Source organism: Lissotriton vulgaris, chromosome 5 (genome assembly GCF_964263255.1).
Source record: "Lissotriton vulgaris chromosome 5, aLisVul1.2, whole genome shotgun sequence".
Lineage (NCBI taxonomy): Eukaryota > Metazoa > Chordata > Amphibia > Caudata > Salamandridae > Lissotriton > Lissotriton vulgaris.
This window is the reverse complement of record NC_141693.1, coordinates 1,916,581,072-1,916,593,748: the sequence shown is the minus strand read 5'-3', so window position 1 is coordinate 1,916,593,748 and position 12,677 is coordinate 1,916,581,072. Positions and strand designations below refer to the sequence as shown.

Genomic DNA, 12,677 nt, shown 5'->3' with positions numbered 1-12,677 from the left:
GGAGAGCACACTGAGATACCAGCTAGCTAGGAGACAGCGTAATGAGAAGGCACAGGAGGCAGCGCTAGAGTGGGAGACGTTAGTGCAGGCCCTCAGGGATTATTGCGCCCCCAGCGACTCTGAAAGTGAGGAAGCAGCTCACCCCAAGTCCCGATAGACGATTGCACTTTTCAGCTCTGTTGCTTTCCCCATGGGTCCTATTGCAGTTCCTGCTGCGGTTGTTACCGTGCACTGATGGCGGGGTTGGGTAGGGATTACTTTGGTTCATAATGTTTTGAGGGTGGGGTTTTCTTTCTGGGTTTTATAGGCTTGTTTGGAAAAGCAGATGACGGACAGTGGATCATCCGGACCAGCTTCGCCTTCCTGCTGAGCCCCCATTGAATTTCGCCACCCGACCGCAGGGTTGTGGGCTGAATGGCTGTGTACGAGAACTACTGCTGGGGGACGGAGGGTTGTGTTTCATTGATTTTGCTTGTTCTATAATGCTGGTCGATTATATAACGATTTACTGATTCCTGCAATGAAAATATATTTCAAAAAAAAAAATCAGTGTTGTTACAGCTGCCCAGCACTTAGTGGCTGCTCCGTTTAGGACCATGACTTTGGGACACAGGGCGTCCTAGCCCTAGAGAAGACAGTTGGCCTAGGGACTGCCACAGGTGGTGGCTCATGTGAGTTTTGCGCAATTGTTTTTCTTCCCTACGCCTCTGAATGTGTTGTGATGCATCATGTGTAATGTGCTTATACCCCTACAGGTATTGTGATACTTAGGTGGTTGTTTTTCTCCTAGTACAGGTGTTGCTAGTGAGGTCCTGGTTCCCTGCGTGACCTGTTCCTAAGGTGGTTAGGGTTGCATAGGTGGTACTTACCTGTTACGAGTAGTTACTGGTTGTGTGCTACATTTTCTAATTTGTGCTACAGTGATTTTATACTCTATGTCCTAAGTGCTAGTTCTAAAAGTGCCTATTCCTGAAAGTGGCCCATGTGGCCCTGTCTTGTACATATCCCCTGTAAATTCTGCCCGTGCCTGTTGGCACATTGTAAAGTGTGTGTTTTTATCTAATGTGTTCTGGTATAATACAAAGGCTATTTTTCATATGACCTTGTGTGGAGTTTCCTTTGTGGTGGGCCTTGGGTGTTGTTGCTGGGCACGCGCACAAACACTTAACCTACATAGCCTCCAAGTTTAGCCTTGCTGCTCGCGTCACGTTACCTAGAGGGTGAGCAGGGGTTATCTTGGCGTGCAACTCCCTTGCCCTGACTTGGGAATGGTGGTCTCTGACTGACTTTGGCGCAAGCCCTGGCCAGCCAGGCATCCCATTTCTAACAGCATATCATTTAAGCTTTAGTCTCCTCGGGGGTGACTGTGTTGATGATCCGCCGTCAACATAAAAACTGTAAAGGAATTGTGGCAAGCTTGTGCATTATGCAGCACAATTTCTAGGACTGTACAAAATTGCAGAATTCATTTTGTGACCTTTCCCAAAAAATATGCAAAATCAGGTGAAAATGTATGATACATAATTTTGAAATATCTCACCTGTAAATTCAATATGAAGGCATAGCATGCGTTCAAAAGCAATGTGAGATTCCAGGAAGAGAACTCATTCAAGGAGAAAATGTATTCCGCAATAGATTTTCTGCTTCTATTGAAGACAATTTGCAAAATTTCACTTAATGGGGAATTCATGGAAATTTCACTTATTGGGGAATTGATGGAAATTCATGTTTGAGAATTTTGCAAAGTTCGAAACCACAATTAAAATTTCACAAAGGCCTAGCACTGGCCTTAAAAATGTCAACCGAATTCTGGGAGTTATAGATAGTTCTAAGAGCGTATTGTTGTATTCTACTATAACAGGACTCCGGTCAATGATAGCCGGGATGTGGTGTGTGATGGGGATTTATTAATCAAATTAATCTCCTAATAGGCAAGGCGGGATCCTTAACACATACTAAAGAATGTATATCAAACCCGCCTAGCTTGACAATTGAGTCCGTAAAATATTTCGAAGGCAATGTGGCTCCTAGAGAATCACTAATATATTTTTAAGGTGCTGGAAAATGTTCAGACAGTTTATATTAAGTGACACTTGCAGAATGTAGGGGTGCATATGTGTGAGGAGGCTGTCATTTTTATTTGGAAGGGGAGGCCAAGCAGCTTACAGGAGGAACTGTCAAGTGTAGGTACGTAGAGTTAGCACTAGTGCAGTCTAAGATATGAATTGTGCTCTTGTTTGGAGTTGTGATTAACATTAGGGTGGTTTCGACTTTGGATTTTTATTTTCCTTATTTTTCATTGCTTCATTGATCACTGTCAACACACACACCCACCCATGCGCACACTCACACACACACACGCACACGCACACACACACACTTATGTGTGAGGTCCTATGTGTTTTTTGTGTATACATAAAGCACTCTTGCTCTTCTACTGCCAGACTTGGCAGTGCAAGAAGAGTGACCGGTTTGGTCATCTGCGCTCTCACGCCTTGCTTTTCCCTACCACTAGTGCAGGTGTGGTGCCATCCTAAACACCTGGTGGGTTGTTCACCCCTGCTCCAATTCATCCTCAGTCTTCCATCCTGTCCATTAGGTGTACTGTGACACCTCATTGTGTTTGGTGTGGCCACCTTGTTCTCCTCTCCATTCTGTCTCCGCGATACACTCTTAGTCTATTGTGAGTGCCTTTGCCTGACATATTGATGATCTTTGGATGCCGCAGGCTGCCTTCTCTGTGTGCACCAGATGCATCACCCTCCTTTACTGTGGTTGCAAATATTACCTACTGTCTTTCCTCTATGCTCCAGCCTAATCCACTTCTCCACTGCTGGGCCTCTGTCTCACTTTTTTGACCAAGTCTTTTTATTAAGCATGTTTAATTTAGACCATGACAGACAGTATCTGCAAAGCTTTCTAGGAGATTACAGATAATGTTGATGTGTTCATAATACATCAATTAAACTCCTATTTACCCAATTAATGAAAAAATCACTGTGCTACTATGTGGAATTATGCTTAAAAAAGACAAAGGGTGAACAAATGTGAACTTTCTGACAATACTTGAGCAGTGGGAAGTCTGTGATTGTTGTGCAGCTTCTGTCTATGCGAGCAAAGGGACTACCCAGGCACAGGAAGGTAATACAGATACAACAATGCGTTCCACACAGGGGAGGAAAGCAGGGGAGGAAAGCAATGGAGTGTGGTGCTACTTGTGAGCAGGAAGTAGTTGCCGGCATGCCAAGGACAGGGCAGGGGAGGGATCACAGGGAGCAGAAGTATCAGCCACTCACATTTAACATGGTGGGGGAGGGAGTCCTCTTTAATAATGCGTTGATAGTGGTTCAACATATCATCCTATTCCATAGGGATAGGGTGTTTAGAGAAGCTCTTGCCTCTACTTTGCCTCCAAGATGCAACCGTTGGGGGCAATGACGCATGTCGCTTTAAGGTTATAGTCCATTTAGCTAACAATAGTGTGACCTCTGTGAACCTTACTTTGCTTAGTGTGCTTGTAGATGCCGATGGCATCCACTTCCCAAGTGTTAAGTCCCTCGCAGTGAGTGATGTTGGCTAGAGTGCCCAACGCAGCTCACCAATAGTGTGCTTTGGATGAACAGGACCACAGAACATGCTGGAGGTCTGCATTATCAGAGCTGAGTGTCTGGAAAGATCTGGTTTACTTTGGTAGAAGAGAGGTTTGTTCTGTGTAGTATAGAAAACTGGATGTTGAACTGGGCATTTCTGGATTCCAGGTGAGGCCACAGTAATGCTTATGCTCATTGTGCTCTCTGAGTCCTGAACCCCCTTCTAAATTACATTTGCCACAACGTATATTTTTGTAGCCAGGTAGCTAAAAGTCAACATGGACTCATTACAAATATTTTATGTGTAACTGTGTGAGTTTGTGGCTCCTCATGAGGGATTCCCCATAGCATACAACCAGTCTGCCACAGCTGCCTGTGCATTAGAACCTGCCCCGTATGAATACTTTGCTGTGCTATGTGTTGTTCAAAAGAGAGCAAGTAACCATCTAAGGAAAGGTCTCCAGAAAATGTATGCTTGTTTGAGTAAGTTCCTGGGTGCGAGGAATCCGGCTTTGCAGGTAAACCCTGAGCGGTATCTCCGGGGGAATACGGAATAATGTGCTGTGTGAGTTGGAAAACTTGTCTGACACATTCTTTGACTACTGTATCCACATAGACGGATATTGCATGTGCTGTGCTGTCTAGAAGGATTGCCCATGTTGTGTCTTCTGCATGGACATGGACCTCTAGAGGCTCCATAAGAATTGTAAAAAGCAAAGTGGAAAGAGGGCATCCCTATATATTTCCCCCATGGACAGAAAAGGAAGCCAGTATCATTTTGCCCATTAGAACATGTGAAGATGGAGTAGTGTACAATAGTCGAATCAGGGGGAGCAAGCACTTACATACCCCTAGCCTAGGTAGAACCTGGTAAAGATAACCTCAGTCAGGTGCATCAAGGGCCTTCTCCAAATCCAGCACTAGACAGGCAGATTGAGGGTATTGGAAAGATACTCTGTCCATGATGTGGAGAAACCTGCGGATGTTTAGGGAGTTACTGCAACCAGGCACAGGCCATTTTGATCATAGTGGATAAGCACAGGGAGTATTTGTAAGTATCTGTGTGCTAGAATCTTGCTTAATATTTTGTAGTCAGTACCCAAGATAAGCAGTGGCATGAAAGAAGGCAATTGAGCAGGGGCAGCTCCTCTGCAGTGGCGGAGGAGCGTAGCCTCACTGGCTCAGAGCTAGCAGGTGTAAAATTAAACCATATTCTATCATTGTTTTATTTTTCACCTTCTGGCTCAGCCATCGTGTGCAGGGAAGGGTGGGGCCAGGGCTATGAGGGGGGGCGGAGGAGTGGCTCCTGAGCTTCTAAGTGTGCATGTGTCTTTGGCTGGCCGGCGTAGGCTGGCCAAACACACATGCATCCATAGGTTTCTCCAACTCAGCTGTAATGAATAGCCAGGTTGAAGAAACAGCACAGAGTCCCTGTCCTGAGCGGAGCGTCACACCAGCCCGCTCAAGCCAATCCCTGTGCTGCACTCGAAGCATGAGGGCAGCACAGGGATTGCACAGGAAGTTCTTGATGCTATCCCAGCGGCTGCTGGGACTAGGAAGATGAGGAGTGGGAGGCAGCCGGCAGCTTTAGGTAAGTCTTCCTTTTTATAACAATTGTTATTAAACTCCCCCGTGCTCCCCTCCATGTTTCCACCCGTGTGCCTCCTCCACCTGCCCCAATCCTTTTGGGTTGTGGTGACTGCCAGTGCAATTGAGTTGGATCTTGATCAAGCTTGGATATTGATACTAGGAGGAACAAACGGGGTACAAGGGAGAATGCCTATCTGAAGGGTTTCTATATATATTGCAGTTAAGCGGGGAACCAGGTGAGTTGCAGACATTATATAATATTTAAGAGGGAACTGATCCAGGGGTTTTTCTGTTGCTAAATTCTGTATTACTAGTATGATTCCAACTTCTGTAGTCAGGCCAGCAAGCTCTTACCAGTGATCTTCAGGTACGCGAGGAAATGTGAGTGGGGCCAAGAACTGGGTGGGGGCCTCTGCAGCAGGTCTGTGGGTGTCTTCTTATGGCTTTGAGTATTATTAGTAAAAAGCGTCCAGTTTATCGCATTGGGCATAAAGTACTGTGACAAGCTGGAGCTGTATATATACAATTGTGGTTGCTTGAATTTTCTGCCATATGAGCCACATTACCAATCCGCCAACCATATCACCCTCTGCATGTGTCATAGGCAGTGTAGTTTAAACAACATAGGCATTCATTAAAGTAGTTGACAGTGCAGTAACCCTGCTCTGTCTCACTCCTTGTCCTTTCTGCATGCCTCTGCCAGACTTTGTACAGCCCACATTAACCCCTTAGCTGCGGCGGCTATTCCGCCGCAGAGCTAGTGGGGAGGGGGGGCCGCGCGGCGCTCCCATACTCGTGACGAAACCGCTCCGTCACGAGCCTTGGGTGCGCTGTACTTGTGACGGAGCGGTTCCGTCACGGCCTGCCCGCTCAATGAAACGCGCCGCGCAGGCGCAAAATCAGCGCCGTGCAGGTGCGCTGAGCGGGCCGTGACGGAACCGCTCCGTCACCAGCACAGCTCACCCGAGGCTCGTGACGGAGCAGTTCCGTAAGGAGCATGGAACGGGTTAAGAAAGGGAGCCTTCCCTATTTCTACATCAAAATGCTCATGAACAATGCTCTTAATGCTCTTAAGTTTTAAATGTGCATGATAGCCTGATGATCACAAATGATTTAAAGGAAACCTGAGTGAACTCCCATTGTGCATGCAGCCATCTCTGGTATTTATTGCAAGTTTGCCTGATCCCATACTGTCAGGTTGTTCTGTGACTAAACAACTATCAGTCAGAAAAATAAAAATGGTAAATGGTGAAGATATGTTGATTATATAGTATTCTCTGATATCTAGATGCTACATTTCCTTCAATCACAGTTCAGGGCCCATCTATAAAGGAAATGAATGCTTCAATGTATGCGTGTTTGGATATTTACCTTATCCTCTTTCTTCATTTCTCTCTAGGATGTGAAAAACATTTTAAGGAGGTACGTTCACTTACGTTTCTAAATTTGTTCTTCCAGTACTCTTTTAAGTAATAATTATACTATACAGAAGTTAATTAATATGTTATTTCTTATTTATTACGATTACATGGTACGTCCTCAGACCCGCTCTCAGGAATCCCGCTGTGTAGGACTTACAGGAGGTACCAGGAGGGCTTCCTGTCCCCAAAGGCCGTTCAGTAGTAAAGTGAACTTCATCCCTCAATAAGTAGTGCTCCAGGAGGCGCGTTTGCAGAGTGTTGGAGAAAGGGGGCGTGGCCTCTAAAGACCTCTTAGCAATCCCACTGGGTGGGACTTACTGGAAGTGACAGGAGGGGTAGTTGGTCTTCAAGTATGTCCTTAGGGGCCAACTACCCCTCCTGTTGCCCTGGGTGACACTAGGGCACCCACACTAGATGGTGGGCCCCACGGGGTTAGGTCCCTGGGTCCGAAATCATCTAGAAATGGGGAGCCGTTGGCCCCCCTCCTTTTAAATGTCTAACTTTTTTTTTCTAAAAGGTCAGGTCCCGGGGGATGGGTTCCCTGGGTTAAAAATCGGCCCAGGGAGGGGGCCGCACAACCTCCCCATTTAAAAAGGCAGGCCTCCTGGGGATGTGGTCCGTGTGAGATGGAAGCCTCACTTGCCCCATGTTGGTCGTTCTTCTGATCTGCAGTCACTGATGCTCTCCCACTAGACAGGGCTTTTATGTTTTCGACAGTACTGGCGCCGCATTACTGCTCGGTTGTGTAATAGGATTTACAAACACGGCTATTGATCTTGCGAAACGTTTCTAATTTTTTCAGAAATGCAGGTATATTGAAATGTGGTGCACAGGCTTTTGGATGCATCCTTTACATCCAAGGAAACAAATCGTGCACAGGTGCAGCTGTGTCTGTGTGATCCATACAGGAGAGGTTAGAAATTATGAACAAGGACACTTATCCAGTATCCAAGCAGCTACCTGCATTTCTATCTTTTTAGATTTTCATTTTTTATGTCAGTTATGCTTTACAATACAAACATTTTATTATTGCACACATGTTGGCCACACAGCGACCAACACAAAACATAGGGCATAGGTTTGAAGGCATAGTTGGTAGAGGGTGTGGCGTTATGGCTAGAGCTGCCAATTTTGCAATTGGGTAACCACGCTTGAGTCTGCTATCAGTTCAATACCCTGTGATTCTGGACAAATCACTTCACTCTCCCTGCGCCTAAAAACAGAATGAATCTGTCATTTTGCAATGTAACTGGTGCTCATGTAAAGCATTTCATCGTCCATGGATAGAGTTCTCTTTCCTATGAATGTGAGGTGAGAATAGTGATCATTATATCTTCAATCAATTCCTAAAACCACTACTAAGTAAACAAGCATTGGCATAGCCAATGGGTCTCGCTTTTGGCACCTTATAAGTATATATTTATGCAGCACAATATCCTTGGCACAACAACATCAACTGTTGCATGGCTAAACACTTATAAGGTCCCAAAGGCGAGACCTATTGGCTATGCCAATGCTTGATGTCTTTCTAACTACATAGTCTATATAGTCTATTAAAGGTGCATGGCTAATGAGAACCTGTGGCTTAGCGGCTAAATTGCTGACTTTCATACATGAGAGCGGAATTTAAATGTCTTTTTCAAAACTTTCGAAAAAATCATGTGGTTAGTGACATACACTGAAGGGGGTCATGTAGAGATTGCTGAACGTTCATCATCTGCTGAAAAGCAGCAGATGCCCCATCTGCCAAATATGTGCTCCACATATCCCAATCATCGGTCAGAAATCTTCGATCAGTGGCTCATCTGCCACAGGCCCATTGGCCAATGTGCTTCTGAAAGTCCACCTTGTGTATGACATTTTTCCCCTTCATGTTCAAGAGGAACAAGCATTTGCAATGCACTAGGTCTCGCATTACTGAAAGTTTGAGCTGTTGGCGATGCATTATTATTTTTAGACAATTGAATATAGCACAAACTCAGTCCTAATGTATTGGACCGTTTTACATAGTCCATAGTTACATTCTACAAACGTAACATTTATGTTTTTTTTGTGAGCCTGCGCTATAACTCGACCCTACTAGGTTAAGTACATACAAACAATGTTTATGTTGATTTCTGTAGCCACAGTGATCACAAGGTTGTCCATAGTTACAGAATGGTGAGCCAGGGCTGTAACACGATTCTGCTCCCTGAAAGCTGCAATCGTTTGTCTTATGCTACAAATTAGCACATATGAACGAAAGCGTATTTTTTTGTATATAGCAAAGCTTTATGTTTTTGTTAAATCATTATGTAAGAACAACTATTGACAAAGCTAATAGGCATGGCTGCTTTTTGGTGTGTTTCCACTTGTGTTACATATATGGAAACGCTGGCAGGAGTTGAAACATGCTAGTTTGGCGGCACACTATGCAAAAACCTATTTTTTAGGTTATTTGAGTTTTGGACACTTTTGTATTCGTTATGTATGCTTTTTTTTTTTTTTTTTTTTTTTTTTTTAAACTTTATACGAGCATAAGACAAAACCATTCAGTGGTGTACATTCAGATCTGGCACAAGAGTAAAATACATATTCCAACGTCATATATTATAAAACATTGTTCCTCGTCCCGGGCAGCATATACCATAATCAGACACAGCGGTCTACATTGAGGATAGGCGACATTGCTCAATGAAATCACGGAGCACAGAAAGTAGGCACATTACAGTTGGCAGCATCCCAATATAGTACAATACGTAATGCACATTCTCAGTAGATAGCGACATCCGGCAACAGTCAACAGGCATCCCTGGAAGATAAATAGCAAATTCAACGTAGCACACAACAGCTGCTCACTTCACTTCACTCAGCGTTCCCCCATCAGCGCTCATCACCCCTCCAGCCCGGAAGTATAGATTACCCAGCGCATACCGTGATTTTACATGCCAATCTATTATTGCAGCATAATGCCTGCCAGGAGGACCACTCTCACCCCATGCCAACAGGGCCCTCACTTTCTGAGTCAGCATGTTGCACAGCCCTGGTCAGCCAGTAAACCTGCAGCGGACTCCAGAAATCCTCAGGCCTGCACCTCACAGGCATCATTTCAGCATATATATTATATTGTTCCTGACAATATATCATATCGTTCATCCAGTCCTTAAATTTCGGCGCCCTGCCTCTTCCCCACCTACAGGCTATCCTCCGCTTCACCAGCAGTAAGGCCACATCTGCAAAACTGCGATACGTCAATGGCACTTCCTTCGTGTACCCCAGCAGCATCACCATGGGATCGAACGTTACCGCCTCCTCAGTCATGACCTGCAGGGCGTCGTGAACCTGAGCCCAATAATCACGTATTGCACTACACTCCCAAGCCAAGTGAAGAAAGTCAGCCCCCTCCGCCCGACATCGAGCACATCTATCATCCTCCGCCAGGCGGAATCTGAGTTTCTTAGCCGGGGTATAGTAAAACCTTTGCATAAATTTATAGTGAATTATCTTCAGTCGGCAGCTAGAAGAGATATTGGCAGTCACGCCACAACAATAGGCCCATTGCTCGTCAGAGATTTCGGTGCCAAGTTCAAGAGTCCACTGTTCACGTGCGCGACTGGCCGGCACCTCTCGTTGCGCCCGAATGGTGCTGTACAATTTCGAGACCAGATGACGCCCATCAGACACCAATATAGCGTGTAGTGGTAAAGCCACTCCAGGTTCACTCGGGAACTGAGGTAGCAATGCACGGAGCCCCTGCCGTAGCCGCACGTAATAAAAAACATCTAATGGAGAGGGAGTTGCCTCACGGAAGAACTGGTCTCTCGCACGGAAATTGCCCTCAAGGAACAGATCCCCCCATGTGAGTATCTCGTTTTGTTTACACATATTCTGAAACCCCGTTTCCCGTAGCAGTGACAAGGCAGGGTGATAGACAAGCGGCAGCGCCGGTGAGTAAAGTAACTTTAGCCCCAAGGTCTTCGTAACCCGAGTCTAGGTATCCACCGTGCAAGTGACCGTGGTAGGCTGCGTATCCACATCACCGACTCTTCCCAGTATCATACCATCAAGCGGGAGGGGATGTGCAATCCACTCCTCAGCCGCAATCTGAGGCATAAACGGCGTGGGGCGCATCCAATGATAGGCATATTGCGCCTGAGCACTCATATAATATACCTCGAAATCAGGGATATCAAGCCCTTCTTTGTCATAAGGTAATATTAAAGTAGACCATTTCAACCGCGGTTGCTTGCCCCCCCATAACAACCTGAGTAGTTCCGATCGAAGGCGTTTAAAAAAATACGCGCCAGGGTGATAGAGAATGTTTTGGAACAGATATAGGAAGCATGGGAGTATCACAATTTTCACCAACGAGGCTCTACCTGCCATAGACAGTGGCAAGGACATCCATCTCGCAACATTATCCGCCAATTTGGTAATAGCAACACCATAATTAAGCCTAATTGTCTCCTCCCTATCGAGCGACACCACAATGCCCAAATAGCGAAGGTCTGCGTCGCACCATTCTAGGGGGTAGTCCAGCGGAAACCTCTCGACCGCCGCAGTAAGTGGGAAGAATTGAGACTTTTTCCAGTTGATGTGTATGCCAGAAATTCCACCAAAGACAAGAAGCTCCCGTAGTATTGGATTGAGATTCGTCTGTGGGTCTTTCACATATACCGTGATGTCGTCCGCATATAGTGAGACCCCTATCTGGCGTTGGAAACAATTAAATGCACTATGTTTATGCAGTTGCCGGATTCTACAAGCCAGTGGCTCTATGGCGATAGCAAATAAAAGTGGGGAAAGAGGACAGCCCTGTCTAGTTCCTCTCGTTATAGGTAGTTGAGGGGAGAGTATTCCATTAATAATCACTCTGGCCACCGGTTGGGTGTACAACAATTTTACCCACAAGATAAATATTCTAGGAAACCCCATTCTACACAGTATGTCAATGAGATAATTCCACTCCACAGAGTCGAACGCTTTCGTAGCATCCAAAAACACTGCGGCGACAGGGAGGTCAGGAGCTATAGTCGGAATCAAAGAAAATAGAGTGCGAAGATTATGGGAGGTCGCGCGCCGCGGTACAAAAGCGGACTGATCCGGCAGCACTATAGTGGGCATAAGCAAAGACAGCCGTGTTGCTAGGACTTTCACCAATATTTTTGCGTTGCAATTAAGCAGCGATAGAGGGCGGTAGGAATCTGTGTCCAAGGGATCCTTGCCTGGTTTCAGCAGAGACGTAATCGCCACCTCCCTCATGGATCCCGGCAGAATCCCTACCTCCAGGGACTCCTCAAAGACCTCTTTGAGCACTGGGGCCATAATATAACATAGCATTTGTAGAATTCGGCAGGGAGTCCATCCAACCCCGTCGCCTTGCCATTATTCAGAGACATAATGGCGTCTCTGATTTCCTCCACTTCCAGGGGCCCACCAAGAAATGCCCTGTGGTCATCAGACAGCCAACATAAAGCAAGGTCATCAAGGAAACCCCCATACCTGACTTCCCCCACCTGTTGCATAGTGTATAGCTGTGTGTAGTGGTGCATAAAGGTCTTCTGAATCCCCTCCGCATCGTGACAGCGGGTGCCGTCCTTCAGTACCAATTCCAGCACCTCCGTACTAAACCGTGGGTGTCTTGTAAGTGCAGCAAGTACCTTACCCGGTCTTTCACCCTCGCAATATTTCCTCGCGGTCCAGTACTTCCCTCTATACTTCACTTCCCTAGCAGCCTCCTCTTCAAATTCCGAAAGTTTGTCCCTAAACTTGTGTCTGAGCTCTGGGTCCGAATCGGTGATCATTTTATTTTCTAGATCCTTTAAATCGGCCTCCAGTTTTGTGATGGTCTGGACAATAGTCCTGAGTACCCCACAGCTCTTAGAAATCGTAACTCCCCGGATTGTCACCTTAAATGCCTCCCAGATCATTTCCACACTGTCCACTGACCCCTTATTCCTAGGAAAAAACGCCTCTATTTCCTCCCCAAGCTCTGCCTTGAAGATGGGATCCAACAGTACTGAGGGAAACAGTCTCCAGGGGGGCCGCGGCCTATTAAGACCCGACATTGACATTGTAATCCAAACCGGGCAGTAAT

General features: G+C 46.0%; 1 protein-coding gene across 1 annotated transcript in view; it reads left to right on the top strand.

The window, feature by feature from the left end:
- LOC147717712 (E3 ubiquitin-protein ligase TRIM39-like) overlaps positions 1–12,677 on the top strand; it is a 723,224-nt gene that overhangs the window by 349,931 nt on the left and 360,616 nt on the right. The window contains exon 4 of the mRNA XM_086920555.1: positions 6,580–6,602. Within this exon, the coding sequence (XP_086776681.1) occupies positions 6,580–6,602 (23 nt within the window). The remainder of the gene's footprint in view (positions 1–6,579; positions 6,603–12,677) is intronic.